This window comes from Mercurialis annua, linkage group LG5, assembly GCF_937616625.2.
Source record: "Mercurialis annua linkage group LG5, ddMerAnnu1.2, whole genome shotgun sequence".
Classification (NCBI taxonomy): domain Eukaryota; kingdom Viridiplantae; phylum Streptophyta; class Magnoliopsida; order Malpighiales; family Euphorbiaceae; genus Mercurialis; species Mercurialis annua.
The window spans coordinates 47,666,116-47,686,519 of NC_065574.1; the positions used below are offsets into that span (position 1 = coordinate 47,666,116).

Sequence of the window (20,404 nt, forward strand, 5' to 3'; positions counted from 1 at the left end):
ATAATACTTGTTTTATTTCATAAGTAGATTTGCAAATTGTACTGCGCATATAAATTATTTATTTCATATTAAATCATCAAATTTAATAAAATTCTTGAAAAATAAATTGAAATATAAATTCACATTTTGACATTAACTTCCATTTAAAATTCCATGAACTAAAATATTAATTTAATGAACTTTTGAAGGAGTAGCTAGCTTTTCCTCTCTCTTTTTAAGTTCATTTGATTTTGTCGTTTGCCAAATTCCAAACGAGAGAATAACTATACAATCCAAGCTTGACGGAGGCGGAGGACTGACATTAAAAGAATCCAACACAGGCGCGACACCAAAAACCATAACGGAAAAAATAACCCCAAAATGCCAACAACAAAAACAAAAACAGCAGCTGCTACATTATTATTCTTCCACAATGATCATTCAAATCCCTCTCTGTAAACCCTAAATTTCTCTCTAATTCCTCCACATTTCATCAAATTCGCCGCAGATTCGCCCCTATGGAGGCCTTGATTGAGCTTTGTGACCTAATCTCACAGAATCCCTCACAATTCAACGATAAGCTGACGTGGATTTGCAATCGATGTCCGCAGCCGGACTTTTTCCACTCCTCCACCGGATCATCGCCGTCGCCTAGGGTTTCCCGCCCTCATCTCAACGCTATTCTCGCCGTTTCTAGATTTCTGTCTAAATCCGCCTCCGACACGACCGATCATAGACCTCAGGCCATTGTTCTCGAGTTTTTCCGGTTCATTCCGACGTCGTTTTCTCCGTCGTTCTGGCCTCAGTCGTTCTCTATTGACTCGATCTCTTCTTTTTTTGTCGACTTTTTAGGCTATATCTCGCAAGCTGCAAAACTATCGCCTGATTTCGCCAACGAGATTCAATCGTTCTTCGGCGACGTCGTTTTAGCTGCCGTCAATGCTTACTACAACGTTGACAATTATAAAAGTAATAATGATAATGATAATTCCACTGAGAATTTCGCTATTTCCAAGACGTTCATGCTCGCTTTAACAAAGCATTTCCCGCCTATTTCTCCGTCTGATGCTGAGAAATTAATCACCTGTCTTCTCGATCAGTTTGATGCCGTTCCAGCTTCTCCGAAAGAACGGCTGAACTCTGAAACGACGTCGTCTCAAAGCTCTCCGTTAAATGTTCATAATGAGAATGGTAATAGGCAAAGTAATGAAATTACGATTTCGAGTCCGGCGAACGATTTGAGCCAGGCGTCGGGAGGATCGTCGAGCAATGCGAGTGTGATGTCGTCGCTGATGATGAATGGGAGTCATAACTTTAACAATGGGACAATGTGGAAGAGTGGGTTTGATTCTATGGGGATGAGTAGTTTTGTTGGGTTTAATAGTGATGGGTTTAGGCAACATGTTGCTTCATTTGAAGAAGAGAATGTAGATGGATTAGAAAAGCAAGTTTTTGCGTTTAAGTTAATTGCTCATGTTTTGGATCATGTTAAAATTGATAATGCTCTTTTGATGAGATTAAGGTCTATAGCGAAAAAACAGCTTCAGTCTCTTTCGGCTTTTCTTAAGGTAAATTTCTACTCTTTTTGTTATTTCTGTTATTGATCGGACAAGGTTAGTTACTGTACTAGTTGAATTAAAGGATAGAATGGGGATTTAGGTTTCTGATTATATTTGAAGTATAATTTGTTGGAAACTTTCCATGTTAATGTACAGAAATTGGTGAAACACTAAGTGTTCTTGATAGTGTGCACAACTATTGATTGTTTTGGCGTTGGATGATTGTTTTGTGTATTGGTTAGTGCTGTAATGAATCGTGGCTAGATAACGCTGTTGGATTTAGTAACTGATAAGGGTAATTTGGTTATGTGGCAGATACGGAAGCGGGATTGGACTGAACAGGGGCACCTTCTAAAATCTAGAGTCAATGCTAAATTGTCTGTTTATCAAGCTGCAGCGAGTATGACACTCAAGAGTCTTGCATCCATTGATGCAGATGGGAAAACGTCTAAAAGATTAGTACTCGAGACTCTTGCATTGATGATAGATGCTGCAGACGCATGTTTGCTATCTGTGTGGAGAAAGTTGAGAATTTGTGAAGAATTATTCAGTTCTCTCCTCAGTGGCTCTGCTCATATTGCTGTCACTAAAGGAGGTCAGCCATTGCGTGTTCTGCTTATTCGCCTTAAGCCTCTTGTGCTGACAGCATGTGCACAGGTATCCGTGATGCTTGGGTTTTAATACCTTTTCATAAACGCCTGATCCATTGAGTACCCCGATATAATCTTTATTGCTATACTCCTGATTGTCACAGGCTGACACTTGGGGTGGAGGCCAGGGAGCCATGTTTGAGAGTGTGACGAAAACAAGTTGTCAGATAATTGAATCTGGCTGGATCAAGGACCGTTCACCTGTTGACACATTTATTATGGGATTAGCCACAAGCATTCGTGAACGAAATGATTATGATGAACAGGTTGTTTATAATTATATTTTTAGGACCTTACTCTTGTGCAATTGAGCATATGGTTAGCTATTTGCCTTCTGTTGAGATTTAGAAAATTCATCTGGTTTTATATACCTCTAGTGATGTCAATAGTTTTTAATTTATGTTCATAGGAGATTGCCGAGCTGTCATAGCTCTCATAATTTATGCAACCTTCTGCTTTTATGGCATCATTATGATTCTTGCTTGGGGTATTAGTTTCCATGGTTAATCTCACTTGTTTCTGCATATGTGATTTAATCAGTAGGGTGTTTCCTGTAACTAGTTTTGATTACGTGCTACGCACGTGGCTCGTAATGTGAATCGTCAATTTATGTATATTATATTAATTTATTTTATTTATAATGAATATTAATTAGTTAGTGTTTTTATTAGAAATAAATATAATACTTTAATTTATTATTTTTTTAAAATCAATTCACATAGATAATATTTATATAATTTAATTAATATGATTACTGTTACTTTATCTAGTCAATGTTAATTTCGCTATTATCTAACCAAGCAAGAAACCCTTAAGTTGAAAAACTTTTATAAGGCAATTTAGATTCCGTAAATGATGCAATTTATACATGCAAAAATATAGAGTTGACATGCTAAGAAAACTTAAACCATGTATCTTTTATTGCACCAGAGCAAGATTATCGATTGCATTTGAAGCTTTTGTTAAATTTTAATATAACTTATGAAACGTAATTATTCCTAAAAGATATTTTAGTGGAGTAAATTACTAATAGTAGGTAGTTTTAATTATAATTGGAGATTTAATTTAGTTAATATTTCTAATCTAATTAAAAGTTTGTATTGAAATCCACATTAACCAAGAGTTTATCTATATGAGTTTGTATAGTATTTAGTAATTTAATTTAGTTAATATTTAAGGGTATTACTGTAAATGTGCCCCCCCCACAACTCAGCATCCGCGGTTTTATATATAGTATAGAAGTATAGATATAGATATTTAATGATGCATAGTCAGGATTCTTTTTTCTGCTAATAAATTTGTGGTTGAATTTCATTCTATGCTAACCCTTGCTACTTTTAGGTTGGTAAGGAGAGGCAGGGAGTTCCACCTGTGCAGCTGAATATTATACGTCTGCTAGCTGATCTAACTGTTTCTGTTAGGAAGCCTGAAGTGGTAGACATGATACTGCCGCTTTTTATTGAAAGCTTAGAAGAGGGTGATGCTTCAGCTCCTGGTTTATTGCGACTCCGTGTATGGACTCTGTCTCCAGAGCTTGCATTAGCCAAATATAGATTGATGACTCCTTAATGTTTTTTGAACATCTCAAATGGCAATTTTCTACCAATTTAACCTTCTGAAATTTTCGTTGTATTCTTCTGACTTCTTTTTTTCTAACTCATTGCAGCTGCTTGATGCAGTCTCTCGCATAGCCAGTTTAGGTTTTGAGAAGTCATATCGTGAGACTGTTGTTTTGATGACGAGAAGTTATATGAGTAAATTATCAGCTCTAGGATCTGCTGAAAGCAAAACATTGGCACCTGAAGCTACTACAGAACGTGTTGAGGTATGCATTCTCTGTGAGTGTGTTATTTGTAAAGTTTTTGCTTGAGAATTTTTACTATATGAAATTTTTTCACTAAATTATATTATCAATTGGTTACTCACTGTTTCAATCATATTCTAGACTCTTCCTGCAGGATTTGTTCTGGTTGCTAAGGGACTTACAAATACAAAATTGCGATCAGACTATCGTCATCGTTTGCTTTCTTTGTGCTCAGATGTAGGCTTGGCTGCTGAATCTAAAAGTGGAAGGTAAAAAGTAGTTTCTTCATGTTTATCTATACTTCTTATGTGCTTATTACTGTCTTGTTTTCATAATTTTATCTTGTGTTTAGAGATAACCTGCCTTATTCTCCAACTGCAGGAGTGGAGCAGATTTTTTGGGACCTCTGCTTCCCGCTGTTGCTGAAATATGTTCAGATTTTGATCCTACTGCTGGTGTGGAACCATCGCTATTAAAGTTATTCCGAAATTTATGGTTCTATATTGCTCTTTTTGGGTTAGCACCCCCTATTCAGAAAAGTCAAATGCCAACAAAGTCAGTTTCAACCACGTTGAATAGTGTGGGAAGCATGGGTGCAATTGCTCTTCAGGCAGTTGGTGGACCATACATGTGGAATATGCAATGGTCTTCTGCTGTTCAGCGTATTGCACTGGGGACTCCTTCTCTAGTAAGTTTATTTGTTGAATAATTTGTCATCGTATTCTTATGATGTTTCATCAACCTGTTGGTTTCTTTTTGTATAATATTGCATTCAATCCGATTTTTTTCCAAGTAGATCATATAATTGTAGAAGCTGCTATGGTGGATTCATTTTTTTTGCTAGTGAAAATGTCATATTTTCATAGGCCATGGATCTTCTACAATTTTTTTATCATGTTCTCCTATTGGTTCAACATGTTGCTCTCCTGGAATGAGCATGTTAGAGTCTGGTTCTTTATACTCCCAACACTGAGTTACTTGTGGCAATGGCAAGTTGAAACTCTTTGAATAAGATGATGGTGCTAGTGCACACTTCGCATCTCTGTTTTGTAACACTGCTCTGTTCTATTGTCTTAGCCCATTTTGGTGAATTAGAATGTATATTAAGTTTTTTTAATTTAAGAGCAAGTTGCATTTGATCCATATGTAATGGAAGTCTCCTGTTTAGATATTAAGAAAGCATCAGATTCATTTTCCTTTTGATCCTTAGTAGAATAGGAACAGAAAAAGAGAAAGTAGCTAGGGCAATCTGAATGATTATAAAATGAGTTGGCTTAAAGTGAGTTCAGTAGAATTGCTGCTGCTTTTCAAAATTTAAAATAACTGCTTCTCAGTGCAATTCACATGAGGTTTATGTGCTTCAGCAAACCCATGGCAGTCCAAGTTTGGTTTAAGTCCACATCCATAGTGAAAGACTGCTGTCTGTTTGATCACTTGTATTTTTTGTTTTATTTTCTTTTGGTTGTACATGTTATTTAGAATTCTTATTGAACATGCTGCGTAGGGGAATCTAAAACTGTTTATGATACCTTTTGATCCTGTGGAGACAATATTTGGTATAATAATGCCAATGGCACTATTTCTATCTGTAGAGAACATTTTAGCGGAATCCAATCTACATAAGGTTAGAGAATCCAATGTTTAGAGTAGGGAGCTATAAAGTTTGGGTAGAGTGTCCAACATTGTGTTTTTTTGGATTGCCCTACAAAGACCTGATCTGACATGAGATTGCAAGGGACGATTGTTTGGTCTAGTGTGAAAAGGATTGAGCAACCGCCAACCAGCATGCTATGGTATCCAATATCTTCCATAATCCACTGATTCCTATGTGTTTTCTGAAAGAAAGTGGGGCTTGTCTGACAGGAAAGAAAGTTTCCTTCGAGATAAGAGTAGTTTGGAAATGGTAGAGGCATCTCTTACATAAGTTAAGAACAGGATGATAGTCATAAATTTCAGGCACCTGCTTTTTTACTATTGAAATGTGAAATTCCTATTTGGATAGATACTATGTTCCAAAATGTTTCTTCCCGTAAATTCTGTTTAGATAGATACCTACCTTGCTCTAAATGGTTGCATCCCTATGGCATTTTACTTTCATTGGATGCTTCATCTGTTACAGATTAGGGTGGCATGATTATATCAAATATATTTAGGTGATAATTTTTCTTTCTTTCTAAATTGGCATTTCTGAACAATAGCAGAACTCTTGTTACTTATGCGACTAAATATTATTTTTTCTCCAATGCAGTGAACATATTTATCACATAATCATATCAATAAAATATAAACTTTTGACATCACGATATTCATGCAGGTTGTTAGCTCTGTCAAATGGCTTGAAGATGAATTGGAACTTAATGCCCTCCACAACCCTGGAAGCCGTCGTGGTAGTGGCAATGAGAAAGCAGCTGTGACCCAAAGAGCTGCTCTTTCAGCTGCCTTAGGAGGGCGAGTTGAAGTTGCAGCAATGAGCACAATTTCAGGTTGGACAATCCCCTTATTGTATTGTGTCATAGGATTATGTAATCTTTTTTGCTCTTGAGTAGGATATTTTTCCTGCTTTGTAGTTTTTGTCCTGTAATGTTTTTGAAGCTTTTTGTCCCTGCTCTATGATGTACTTCTCTCTTAATAATGGTCTGAAAGCCGTGTGTTGTTTCTCCGGTATGTTTGATCCTGCATTATGCCTTTTGCTATCAGGTTTAAAAGCAACATATCTTCTTGCTGTTGCCTTCTTGGAGATTATTCGATTCCGCAGCAATGGTGGCATTCTTAATGGTGGTACTGGTTTGACAGCTTCTAGAAGTGCGTTCAGTTGTGTCTTTGAGTACCTAAAAACTCCAAATCTTATGCCATCTGTCTTTCAATGTTTGACGGCAATTGTCCACAGGGCATTTGAAGCAGCAGTATTGTGGCTGGTATAATGTCCTTTTTTTAGCATGCAGTGAACATATAATAGTTATTGTCCCAAAAAAACATTGTGTTGATCTTAAACTCAAGCAAGCATACCATATTTAACAGATTTATTCAGTTTCTTAATTGTTGAAGTCTGGAATAGTTTGAGTAACTCATCCCTAGGCTTGGAATTAGCTATATTCTTATATGTGCATGTGCAATTGTAGAAATCTGTTATTTCAAGTGCAAAAGGATTTAAGTGAAACATGAAGATGCAATAGCTCATGAGGCTTGGATGTTATTCAGATAGATTACCCCCATTACCCCCAGTGTTAGTATGTAGGCCTATCTATCCATTTAAATATTAATCTACAGATGTTTATATTTATTTTTTCCTTGTTTAATATATGTTATGTCTTATTTAATAACCTTGAGCATTGGTTCTTTCCTATTAAATGATTCTTGTTCCACTAACAAGTAACAAGTAACCACACATGATCCCAAGACTTATAGTTCCATCTAACTTTAGAGTGAGACTTAACTGAAATTTGCATCCTTCGTCCTAGAATAACTGCTGTGTTAGTCCTAATGGTAGAATTTGAATTGTGCCTTCCACTACAGCATGATGTTTGTTTCCTCCTTTATTTCTACATTTTCTCCTTCTTTTTGATGCTAAGTGAACTTATTGATGCTGATCTGTCTTCAGGAAGATCGAGTAAGTGAAACAGGCAAAGAAGGTGAAATCAGAGAATCAACTCTTTTTGCTCATACTTGCTTCCTCATCAAAACCATGTCACAGAGAGAGGAACACATCCGAGATATAACTGTTAACTTGTTGAGTCAACTTAGAGATAAGTTTCCCCAGGTAAAGCCATTTGATAAACTGTTAGTGATCATTCAACTATTTATTCATCATTTTCATGATATTTTATTACTTCTTTTTTTAATAAATGGAGCTACATTTTTATGCAGGTTTTGTGGAATTCATCCTGCTTAGACACTCTACTATTTTCAGTCCATAATGATGCGTCTTCTACTGTTGTTAATGATCCTGCATGGGGAGCGACAGTTCGTTCTTTATATCAAAGAATTCTCAGAGAATGGATCAGCATATCACTTTCCTATGCCCCATGCACTAGCCAGGGTCTGCTTCAGGTTGATCTCATGATTTATTACTAATTAGAGACAAGAATTAGTGTACTTGTATTTCTTAAGTTTGCTTCAATTGTGCAGATAGATTAATATTTTTCCAGTTCTATTAGTAACTTTTAAGTTTTAACATTTTCATAAAAGGAAGTTCTTTGAAATGGAAAGTTTCCTTTCTATTTGGCCATATTGTTAGTCAGTGAATAGCTTGATTTCTAGACTGTTCTCCCTTTCAGTGGTTAATCACTAATATCACAAAAGTCTAAATTGGTCATCAGATCTTTGCTCAATAATTTGGGTATAGTTTTAAATAAGAAAATAGTTTCATTTGCTGTTACGCTAGCCTTGGTTTCATTTCTTCTGGTCCTTCATTTGATTGCAAACGTTTTAGATCATTATTTGCAGTCTTTCTTAGGTTTCATTTTGGGTGAGGGTTAAAACATGCAGACTCCTTTAGCATTTAGGCCTTTTTTGATAGAGATAATATGACGAGGCCAAAGTCTGGTGAGAATATACCTTTTTTGCAATGATATGGTTCATTTGAAATAATAGAAAGGCACTGTCTCATAAGTTTTTGTCTTCCCATTTTGTGGGACAACTTTTTTCTTCTATGAATTTAAGAGGAGTGTCGCGTAGTGTCCATGACATGACTTCTTGCTTGCGGCCTGCGTTTCTGAGTGTTATGTAGTTTCAGGGGATCAGGATGTCTCAGTGTCCAACATGTTTTATTTTTTCATTTGTTTAAAATAAAGTGTATAGATAGATGAAGAACCTTCACTTTAAAAGTTGGGCAATGTAAGATAGCCGCTGTATGCTTACACATGCACCCAGGAACTTATACAGAAGTATTTCCCTTTTCAGTTTCATCCTATGCCACTTATCAAATGCAGCCTTAGTTCTAAATCAAAATTTTGATGATTTGTCTTTCTTGTTTTAGTTTAGATTAACATTTTCTTCTTATAGAAGTTATTTTTTGTTGTCCTGATGGAGTTTAATTGATGTGGCTGTGCATATAATAGGAAAAGCTGTGCAAAGCAAACACTTGGCAAAGTGCACAACCTACAGCTGATGCGGTCTCGCTTTTAACTGAGATACGTATTGGCACTGGTAAAAATGATTGGACAGGCATACGAACTGCGAATATCCCGTCAGTCATGGCTGCAGCGGCTGCCGCATCAGGATCAAACTTAAAATTGACAGATGCTTTCAATTTGGAGGTACTCAGTACTGGCATAGTTAGTGCAACAGTTAAGTGTAACCATGCCGGAGAAATTGCTGGCATGAGAAGGCTGTATAACAGCATTGGTGGATTTCAACCTGGTAGCACACCAAGTTTTGGTAGTGGTCTCCAGAGATTGATATCTGGAGCTTTTTCTCAGCCGCCAATACCTGAGGATGATTCATTCAATGAAATTTTACTTAATAAGTTTGTCCATCTTCTTCAACAATTTGTTAGCATCGCAGAGAAAGGCGGGGCAGTGGACAAGTCGCAGTTTCGTGATACTTGTTCTCAGGCAACTGCATTACTTCTATCAAATATGGTAAAATTGTGCTCATCCTCTTGTTTCTCTAGATCCTCTATCTACTGGTTGATTTAGAAGATCTTTTCTGGAGGTCATTTTATCTGAATTTTCTTTTTGGCCAGGCTTCTGATTCAATATCTAATGTAGAGGGTTTTGCTCAACTTCTACGCCTTCTATGCTGGTGTCCTGCTTATATTTCTACACCAGATGCAATGGAAACAGGTGTTTTCATTTGGACTTGGTTGGTTTCAGCTGCACCCCAACTGGGGTCTCTTGTTCTTGCTGAGCTTGTTGATGCATGGTTATGGACTATTGATACAAAACGAGGCCTCTTTGCTTCTGAGCTGAAGTACTCGGGACCGGCTGCAAAATTGAGACCTCAGCTTGCTCCTGGGGAACCAGAATTGCCACCTGTGATTGATCCTGTTGAACAAATAATGGCACATAGATTATGGCTTGGATTTTTGATTGATCGGTTTGAGGTATACAAGGTTCCTTAGTTAGCTATGTTTTTGGTTTTGCATTTAGACAATGCTATAGTTTCTTCAGTAAGAATTACTTTAATTATCAGTGCCAGCGATTCTTTAGTTGGCTTGCTGAGTATGCAGCAGTTGCTATTTTATATTTGAATTGTTTTCCTACAGTTGAGAATTTAACTATTTTGGGCTATATATATATGTTTATAAGGTTTTGGGGCTTCTTTTTCTTTCCTCATTCCACTACTGTAGTACTGGTCTGCAGATCTTTTTTTGTGGATCTGTTTGAATATCTTCTACCATGTGGCTGAAAAAGAGGCAAAGGAGAATTTAGGGCTTTGTAAAATGACTTCAACATATTTGCTATTCTAGTATGGATTAATGACACAACAGACAACCATTTAGATAGTTACCGGTTACAGTCTTACTATTTTAAGCAATACTATAACATGTATATTTTATGGTATTATCTGGTAACAATTTTTTCAAATAAACAGAGTTCAGACATTAATTTTGTATCCAAAGAATAAGGAAATAGGTGTGTGTCTTATGAACTTAAAGTAGTTTAAAGTAATTAACCCTCTAATCATGGTTTTGTGTGGTGTAGCGCCGCATAGTGATCTTTAAGCTTAGATGGGCTGATGACCACAATGTGAAAACTCTGAACAATCATTTTGAAGTAATTTAAGTAAAAGTGATGTGTTATATTTTCCAAGTGACATTTGTCAAGGCACTGTTAAAATCAGGGATAGACTATTGTGTTTTGGTATATATAGTTATGTGTTTGCTTGTCTATGTTCTTTAATTTTGTTTTTTTGTAAGATGTTCTTTGGTTCACCAAGTATTTGGAGATATCATATATGTATTGTTGTTTCTGCATAGGTAGTTCATCACAATAGCGTTGAGCAACTCTTGCTTCTCGGACGCCTATTACAAGGAACCATGAAATTGCCATGGAACTTTTCACGCCACCCAGCAGCTACTGGAACATTTTTCACTTGCATGCTTCTGGGGCTCAAGTTCTGCTCGTGCCAAAGCCAGGGGAACTTGCAAGGTTTCAAATCAGGGCTTCAACTACTTGAAGACCGAATCTATAGGTATTGGTGGTCGACTGTGACTTGCTTCCTGTTCTTATTCTTTATATTGTCTTCACTCTTTCTTGTTTTTCTTTTTGATGTACTTAACAAAGTAAGGATCAAGAAATACATTAATAGTAAGAAAAATTAAAAGAAAAGAAATGGATTGCCTTGATTGTTAATAACAAGATTTTGAAGCTTGTTTAAAGTGAATTCACCTTTATTTTTCTCACCAAAGTGATTGGTCAACCTTTGTGTCATTTTTTGTTCTGTTTAACATTTTGCCTTATTGCTTAAAGATGAAGAAGATACCCATTTGACTAAACCTTCAGTGTAGTTTTGCATTTGAGAACTGAAATTGTTCTTCGGTGCATGTTTCAGGACCTGTTTGGGATGGTTTGCTTTTGAGCCTGAATTGTATGACATTGACAATATGAATTTTACACAAAGTGAGGCTCAGTCTGTCTCTATCTTTCTTCACTATCTTTCTAATGAGCGGATAGATTCTCAATCTGGTGCAAAAGGACGCGGGCAAGAGAATGGAAATCCGTTGGCTGACATGGTAAGATCTTTATTATACCATATGAATTTATGGCCATTATGTAGTTTGAGAATCTATACTTGCACTTGCAAACACAACTTTAGCCATCCCCATAATTTCTTTTACCAGCGATACTACTCAATCAAAAATGTAATTATGAACAATAAAAAAAAAACTCTCCTTCTTTTCTCATAACACTTTTGCTTTCGTCGGTAGTACATTTATTATTGCAATCTTGTATACTTATGAGATGCTATCATGCATTATCTTCAAATGAAAATAGTAGAGAACACTTCATATTATTCCAAAATGGGAAGCTGTAGAAAATATTTGTAATGGATGAGGTAAATAGTTTCTATAGCTGTATGGAGTTGGTATAGTGGTGCATCTAATTGATGTATTAAAATGATTGCAGAATGATCAATATCATCCTGTCTGGGGCCAAATTGAGAATTATGTCGTTGGAAGAGAAAAACGGAAACAGCTGCTCTTGATGTTATGCCAAAATGAAGCTGATAGGCTGGAAGTTTGGGCACAACCTACCAACTCAAAGTAAAATTTTGCTGTACTATTGCACAAGTTTATATATCATTCTTTTACAATAATATAATATATCTTTGCTTATTGTAAAGGCCATTAGAGACGATACTGATACTAGGAGACTGGGATGGGGTTTGCATTCCAAGATATTAAAATTCTAATAGGTGTATTCCGTTAGTATGTGCAGATCTTGACATGTTTTCTGTATTCATATTATATACAGGGAAAGCACATCCGGTCCTAAAATTAGCTCAGAAAAATGGATTGAGTATGCTAGGACTGCTTTCTCTGTGGATCCTCGGATTGCGTTGTCGTTAGTCTCAAGGTTTCCCACCAATGTTTCTCTAAAGGCTGAAGTTACTCATCTTGTTCAGGTATTTCTGTCATTTCTTATGACTAAACAAATGATAATGTTTAGCTGTGTTGCACGGGAATAGAATGTTAAACTTAATAATGTTGAAACGGGAAAATAATATTATTTTACAAGAATATGGTGTAAATATAAAGTTTCAGAGTTCCGGAAGTGAATACAAAAACAAAAATGAAACACCGAAATGTAGTATTCGACAAGTTTCCATACAACATAGATGTTAAGCAGTTGGGATGAAGCTGGGTGATTATTTATTAGTTGTTTTTCTGATGATACTTGTGTTAGAATAATAAAAAATCTTTATTATGGTTAATTGGTTATTATTTTAAGTGAAATTATGAAAAATCAAACAGAATTTTAATTTGAAATTGGTTTTTAAATTCTTAAGGCATTTGAAAGTAGAGATTTTTTGCTGCAAAATAGCCTGCAGGTATGGTTTGAAGCACTGACATGGAGATCTTATATTCCTGTTAGATTATTAATTTTTTTGGCTAAAGTTTCTACTCACGTTTGTTTTCATGCAAAACCAACGAAAATAGTCAAAGATCATCAGGATCATTTGTAGTTAAGCATGATATGTGCAAAGCTGCGGAGCTTATTAAGGAGCTAGTTTATTGAACTTAGCTTCTACTTCCTAATATGTGAAAGTACTTTAATTTGGCTTATATTGTCAAAGGAATGATAAATCTTCATAGGAAAGCAACAATCAAGGGACAAAACTCTTTTTCTACAACGACATTCATAAATAAGTGAGATGAAGTGTTATGGTCAAAACGGACATATAATACAAAATCATTAGCATTTATCCCCCATTTAAGGCTAAGAGTTCAAGTTTTATTGAGCTTCTAATTGGCTGTTTGGTATTTGTGGTCAGCATCATGGACCTTCTATCTTGATCTGGTAATTATGAACCATACCTTTACAGAAGGTCAGAAGCAGTATTCTGCTTTGCTTTTCTGAACATGTGATAGAATGAAATCTTTCATGTCCCAAAAAGATATTCAATTAAGTGGAACTAGCCATTTTGTCTTTTTTATTTCAGTTAATGCTAACTTTAGAGAAATGCTTGCTATTTGCACTAGCTGTTCCACAACCATGAATTGATGTTCTACAATGAATAAACATCAAGTCTTTCTTGCTATCAATATCTTGGATGAATCTCCTATCCTAATCAGCTAAAGTTATGGTTATTATCAGCATTTGTTTGCTGTCCTGAAAAATGAAAACCAAAAAGTAATATTTTATGATGCCAGCACCTTCATTATTTCCTTGTTTATTGTTTCATATATTTTTTGTAATTTAAGACTTTCAGATAACTTAACCTCTTTTCTTTCAGTTGCATATCTTGGAAATCCGTTGCATACCTGAAGCATTGCCATATTTTGTCACCCCAAAGGCTGTTGATGAAAATTCAGTGCTTCTACAGCAACTACCACACTGGGCTGCTTGTTCAATTACACAAGCTCTGGAGTTCCTCACTCCTGCATACAAGGGTCATCCACGTGTCATGGCATATGTTCTCAGGGTTTTGGAATCATACCCTCCAGAGTGTGTGACATTTTTCATGCCACAGTTAGTGCAATCTCTGAGATATGATGAAGGGGTTAGTTATTTGATAAAAAAGTTATTATGCATAATGCACATCACACTTTTTTCTTTAAATGCATATGGCTGGTTTACGGTGGATGCAATGACAGAGAGAAGGGGGAGGATAGCATGGGATGGCCTTGCCCCCCCTCCAACTTTTCAAATTTGTTTAAGAAATTATATTATATCACAATTGCCCCCCCCCCCCCCCCCCCCCCCAACCACCACCACCACCACTGCCACCCACACACACACACACTTCTTCTAAAAATTGCCTCATATATATATTGTATATTGCGATTTGCCCCTCCCCCTAGTTTATAATTTCTAACATCACTGGGTAAATGATCATAGCTTGGTAGGGAGCTTGTTGGATTGGGTAATGTTTTCACAAATTCTATAGGTGACTGAGGTGTAGTGCAATTAAAGCCAAATTTTATCTTACTATTGTAAATTTTTACTAATCTTATTACTATACATCATAAGAAAGTCCTTGTTTATGATTTTCTGAATCTGTTTGTATTTTATTATTGAGCTTAGTATGGTATCAGTAGTTGATTGCTAACACAAGTCTGAAACCTCAAGTTAATTATCATTGTTGCTCAAGCTTCGATCAACTGAATCCAACTTGCCAAAATTGCACTTTATAAATTGCATCATTTCATGCCACATGCACTTCAAATACCAGTGTGTTATATTATTAATCTTTACTGAAATGATTCTGCAGAAATTAGTTGAAGGATACCTGCTGAGAGCAGCTCAGAGAAGTGACATATTTGCCCATATCCTTATATGGCATCTACAGGTGTAAACATTTGTATATCTTCTTGACTAAAATGGATATACTCTTAACATGTTTATCTAAGACTGAAGAAATGCAACCATTCTCACTTGATGTACTTATTGGCATATGTATGAATTGCAGGGGGAAACTTGTGTATTAGAAACGGGAAAAGATGCTGCCTCTGGAAAGGTATGTCTATACGATTAATAGTTTTGGTTGCAACATCGATAGTGATAAATTTTATTTAATTTTCCATTAGTTACCTAATATCCATACATATACTTAATTGCATTTCAGAATAATTCCTTTCAATCCCTGTTACCTGTTGTTCGGCAACATATCATTGATGGTTTCACCTCAAAGGCCCTGGATGTGTTTCAAAGGGAATTTGACTTCTTTGACAAAGTCACATCTATTTCTGGTGTTCTCTTTCCACTTCCGAAGGAAGAGCGTCGGGCAGGGATCCGAAGGTATGGTCCTCATGTGCTCATGCATTAGATTTACATGGTTATGTTTCATATCTTTCTGCTCAAGTTCATTTGGACTTGTGAGGACAGGGAATTGGAGAAAATTGAAATGGAGGGAAATGACCTATATTTACCAACTGCTCCAAACAAGCTTGTCAGGGGTATTCGGGTAGACAGTGGAATACCTTTACAGTCAGCAGCAAAAGTTCCTATAATGGTGACATTTGATGTGGTTGACCGGGATGGGGATCAGAATATTACAAAACCCCAAGCTTGCATTTTCAAGGTAAGCTTGTGAACTTTTGAATTCTACAATTTTTTTAAAAACCACTGTATAGCTTTATTCTATGGATATTGGATACCTGACTAACCATTTTTCATATTTCCTGTATACAACATGTAAATTTTCTTTGAAAGAAATGTATTAAATTAGTATTTTCCCTCATCGACAGATTCTCATTGATGACCTATTAATCAAATTCTAGCAGTTCTCTATTTGTATCCAGCAATTTTTGTTTCTAATGAAGATCAAACCTTAGATTATTGTTACATATAACTCATATAGTAATGGTGCATGAGATTTATATTGTCCATTATGTGTTTCCAATTGCAAACAGCGTTGATGTTTTATGATCTGTCGCTGAGTCTTAATGGTTTGGAAAAGCTACTTTTTTCACCTATTTCTTAAACCCATATCTGAATCTAAAGTACTGACTCTAATTTTAGCTGTATTTACATCATCAATGCTTCCTATTTTAAGGTTGGAGATGATTGTCGACAAGATGTTCTTGCACTACAAGTTATATCACTTCTTAGAGACATTTTTGAAGCAGTTGGACTTAATCTCTATGTGTTTCCTTATGGAGTTCTTCCAACAGGCCCAGAAAGGGGTATTATAGAGGTATGATTTCTGCATTCTGCCCTAAGTGCTGTGTGTGATGAGATTATTTTTAGTTATTTCGATAAATACAGCATGTGCATAAAAATATGGATGATAGTGATGATATTAGTTAAGTTTCATATTTCTAGCCTCAAGTTGATTCTCGCACTTGCTAATTATTTGCTCTATTCTAATTACTGGGTTGGGCTGGCAATTTTTTTATCATGATATGTATAAGGATTCAAATATTTGTGCCTTGATCCTAAATCATTCCATTTTGACGTCTGATTCTTTTAATATCTGCGAATTGTAGAAGATTTGTGGCAACTCCTGTATAGCACGTGTGCACCTTATGCATATGATCTCACATTCTATGTTTGTTAGGTTGCCAAGCATTTGGTTTTGTTCTTGAGTTCATTAGAGTTTGACTTTGAAGGGAGAATGGAGAAGAATGAAAAAAGCATCTGATGTTATCTAGTTGAGTTTTTCTAGAATTAGTTATATTGTTGGAAGACTAGATTGTCAGCAATTTAGTGGAAGAATATGTTGGCCTTATAGTTCTGTGTTTAATTTCATATTTCTGTTTGGAGAGTTTTAATTATATATTATTGATTTAGAGCTTGATGCTGGATGTAGACTACTGTATGGAATCTTTCTAGTGCCATAGTGTAATGTTTTTTGACTGTCAATAGATATGACTTCCCTTCGTACTCTTCAAAATAATCTTTGATTATTCATATCTTGGGAGGCTTCCTTTTAATTTTGACAATCTAGGCTGATAGTTGATCCCATCCTTTCAGGTATAATTGTTTTTGGGTGTTCGCCATAATAAACACGAGTCATCTAATACAGACTGTTCACCTTTTAAGTGAATCATTTTTTCCCCTCCCACATATGTTAATTGGAAATTTCATTACATGCAACAGGCTCTTCTTTTTTGCTGTGTGAAATGATGAAGTTACTGTTTCAGATGATCTATTTAATTGCAAATGAAATTATCTGTGCTTGTTCCTTCTCTTATTACCCTTTTTTTGGGATCATCCAGGTTGTGCCTAATACTCGAAGCAGAAGTCAGATGGGTGAAACAACAGATGGTGGTTTGTACGAGATTTTTCAGCAGGATTTTGGGCCTGTAGGCTCTGCTAGTTTTGAAGCTGCTCGTGAGAATTTTATCATTAGCAGTGCTGGTTATGCAGTTGCCAGTCTTCTGCTCCAGCCTAAGGATAGACATAACGGGAATCTTCTTTTTGACAAGTATGATATCTTTCTCTTTCTCTATTCTTTTCCCGATTTTACAATATCTGAATCTCAATGGCTATAGATGACGTTATTGCTATCACATTTATATCATTAATATTAAATGATCTTAGTTGGAAAGGAAGATGATGTACCTAAATGCTAGATATAGTCAACTGCTTAGTTCATGTTATGTTTTAGCCTGCTTCAACCTGTTCCGCTTGAAACATGGAAACTGTAAATTTATTTGACTCTGAACATACAACATGTCAATGCAGTGTGGGGAGGCTTGTTCATATTGATTTTGGTTTTATCTTGGAAACATCACCTGGTGGGAATATGCGCTTTGAGAGTGCACACTTTAAGCTGAGCCATGAGATGACTCAATTGTTAGATCCATCTGGTGTTATGAAGAGTGAAACCTGGTTACAGTTTGTAAGGTAATAATTGTACAACTTTGTGGATTTTCCTTCTCATATTTATATTATAGATTTAGTTGAAGGCCGAGTGTTTCGACTTTTTTGTCTAAATATATGCAGATTGTGTGTCAAGGGTTACCTAGCTGCCCGTCGTTATATGGACGGGATAATCAACACTGTGGCGTTGATGTTAGATAGCGGATTACCCTGTTTCAGTAGGGGTGATCCAATTGGAAATCTTCGCAAGAGATTTCATCCCGAAATGAGTGAGCGGGAAGCTGCAAATTTCATGATTCGCGTGTGCACGGACGCCTATAACAAGTGGACTACTGCGGGCTATGACTTGATACAGTATCTGCAGCAAGGCATTGAGAAGTAAACTGAAATTACAGAGTATAAATTGTACATGATTGTTTGTAATTTTGTAATATTTTTTCTTAGGGTTACAGCTTCAATTCTTTCAAGGGGATTCCTCCATGAAAACCCGAGTTAAAAGATCTTAGAAACGGCTCTTCTTTGTGACATAAAGGCGGAATTCCATGGTTGTTTGTAAAAGTACAGGTGTTTATCCTTATTTATTAATGAAATTCACAAGATCCTAGCAAGTAGAAATGTGTGTGTTTTTAGGGGACACAGTTCTGTATAAATTTTGTCCAGTTGCGAGGTCAGTTGAACTAGGCATAAGAACTGGCTGGGGGGATAATTTTCATTAACAGTCCCTTAACTATAGTCTCTCTCCTACCAAAGTCCCCAAAACTTTTATTCATAACTATATTAAGTCTTATTTTTGATGTTGCTCCGTCTGAGTTTTATTTGGATCGTGGAATTTCCAAGTGAAGTTATTTAATGTGACTTGGACTTGCCTTCCTATCATTAAACTTTAAGGGGACGAAGCTAGAGCGAGGAACAAAACTGACTGCAAAATAAAAGTCGAAGGTGGAATATAGTTACAAATTAAAGTTGAGAGACTATAATAAGAGAAAAGTTTAGGGGCTATGAATGAAAATTAGTGAAGTGGGAGTAAGGCAGGCAAGTTTGATCAAGTTGCATTATAATTAAGCATTGGGTCCCTGTTAGACCTTAGCTGTGAGACAAGTTGAAAAGAATGAAGTAATAAAACAAGCTGGCGGACTCTGTATATAGTATATATTATGCATGAACCAGATCTCCTGTATTCAGACACTAATCACATGCTTGCTCTCTGCCCATCACCTTCATATCCCATTTCTGTGTTTAAACACCACACCCACACGGCGCACGCGCGTACACACATATATAATATGCGGTTCCTTTGTTTTTAAAATGTCACATCATCACCATATGGCTACACGTTAAGGGCGTGTGCAAAAAATTAATAAACCCGAATAATGGAAGGGAATTGGTTCCGTATTATATAAAAATTAATATTATCGGTTTGATTTTAAAAGTAAAAAGATTTAAGTTCACTTTTGGTACAAGCGGAACTGAATGGAAAAAGTTAATCTCGGTTAGTTTTATTTGGCTTTTTTAAAAATTAATTTGTAAGGTTTAAACTGTATGCGCACTCCTACGGTACTATATATTGCTTCTTCATTCATAAATTTAAAAAGAAAGAAATTGAAATGTGTAGATATGAGAGTCCGAGCAAATGAATGAATCATGTGTATGCATATTAAATCAAAATCTCATAATAACTACAAGAATGATGATGTGTGCAAATAGAAAATTTAAACAAAAAATATACTTTTCTTTCATACCAAAGACTCATTTTATTTTTTCCTTAGTTAGTTCTCATCAAAGGCTCTCAAGTAAGCAAACCTCATTCTCCTTGTCACACTCACTATAAGTTAAACAATTACAATACTACCAAGAAAAAAATTCAAAACAAAAACATAAATACAACTCTCATTTATGATTGATTATTTAGTTTATGATTTCCACACAATAGAACAAAAACAATAATAGACCACTCATTTCAACTAGTAATCCAACCATATGCATCACTAACCATTCCCCTCTTGTCATGCAAGAAAATAAGATTAGAAAAAGTAGGGAAGAAATTGATGTTTTTGACACCAAATAGAAAAGCAACCAATCATAAGGAAAACAAAACTCTTTTTTTCACAATTCCAATGCTTGTTCTTTCTTTGAAAGTCCACTCCATGTGCTGTGCTATGGTGTCGACAAGAAATTTTTATTTAGATCAGATTTAATATTAAATATTTCTCATATAAATAATAGAGTTTAATATTTTATATGAATGCGGTATAGTTAAGACTTTTGATGATGTGAATATAAATTCATAAATCAGAATTATTTATTTATCAAAGTTTATCCTTAATAGGCAACCAAACACATTTAAATGGTCAACATTTTCCTACCCAATAATTGCTGTCATTATTTCTTCATTTCTATATTTTATCAGTATCTTTAGTTGTATAGATATTAAGGCATAATACTTGTCATAATTAGCACCATAAACTTTTTTTTTATCTT

General features: G+C 35.5%; 1 protein-coding gene across 1 annotated transcript; it reads left to right on the top strand.

Moving 5' to 3' along the window:
* The first annotated feature begins 216 nt into the window (after positions 1-216).
* LOC126680771 (phosphatidylinositol 4-kinase alpha 1) lies at positions 217-18,541 on the top strand. The gene is made up of 26 exons (XM_050375952.2): positions 217-1,547; positions 1,854-2,195; positions 2,293-2,454; positions 3,530-3,700; positions 3,855-4,013; positions 4,134-4,261; positions 4,374-4,680; positions 6,307-6,475; positions 6,690-6,907; positions 7,591-7,749; positions 7,857-8,039; positions 9,050-9,571; positions 9,676-10,035; positions 10,912-11,126; positions 11,487-11,667; positions 12,062-12,198; positions 12,410-12,560; positions 13,893-14,159; positions 14,871-14,948; positions 15,069-15,116; positions 15,225-15,397; positions 15,485-15,680; positions 16,155-16,295; positions 17,320-17,528; positions 17,789-17,950; positions 18,050-18,541. Exons 1-26 carry the CDS (start codon positions 498-500, stop codon positions 18,306-18,308), a joined length of 6,147 nt encoding a protein of 2,048 aa, XP_050231909.1. The 5' UTR covers positions 217-497; the 3' UTR covers positions 18,309-18,541.
* Positions 18,542-20,404: the final 1,863 nt, after the last annotated feature.

Coding starts and splice junctions, on each gene's coding strand:
- LOC126680771 (XM_050375952.2), top strand. CDS start 498: ATGGAGGCCTTGATTGAGCTTTGTGACCTAATCTCACAGAATCCCTCA. Junction 4,262..4,373: donor GCTGAATCTAAAAGTGGAAG/GTAAAAAGTAGT, acceptor CTCCAACTGCAG/GAGTGGAGCAGATTTTTTGG. Junction 4,681..6,306: donor CACTGGGGACTCCTTCTCTA/GTAAGTTTATTT, acceptor ATATTCATGCAG/GTTGTTAGCTCTGTCAAATG.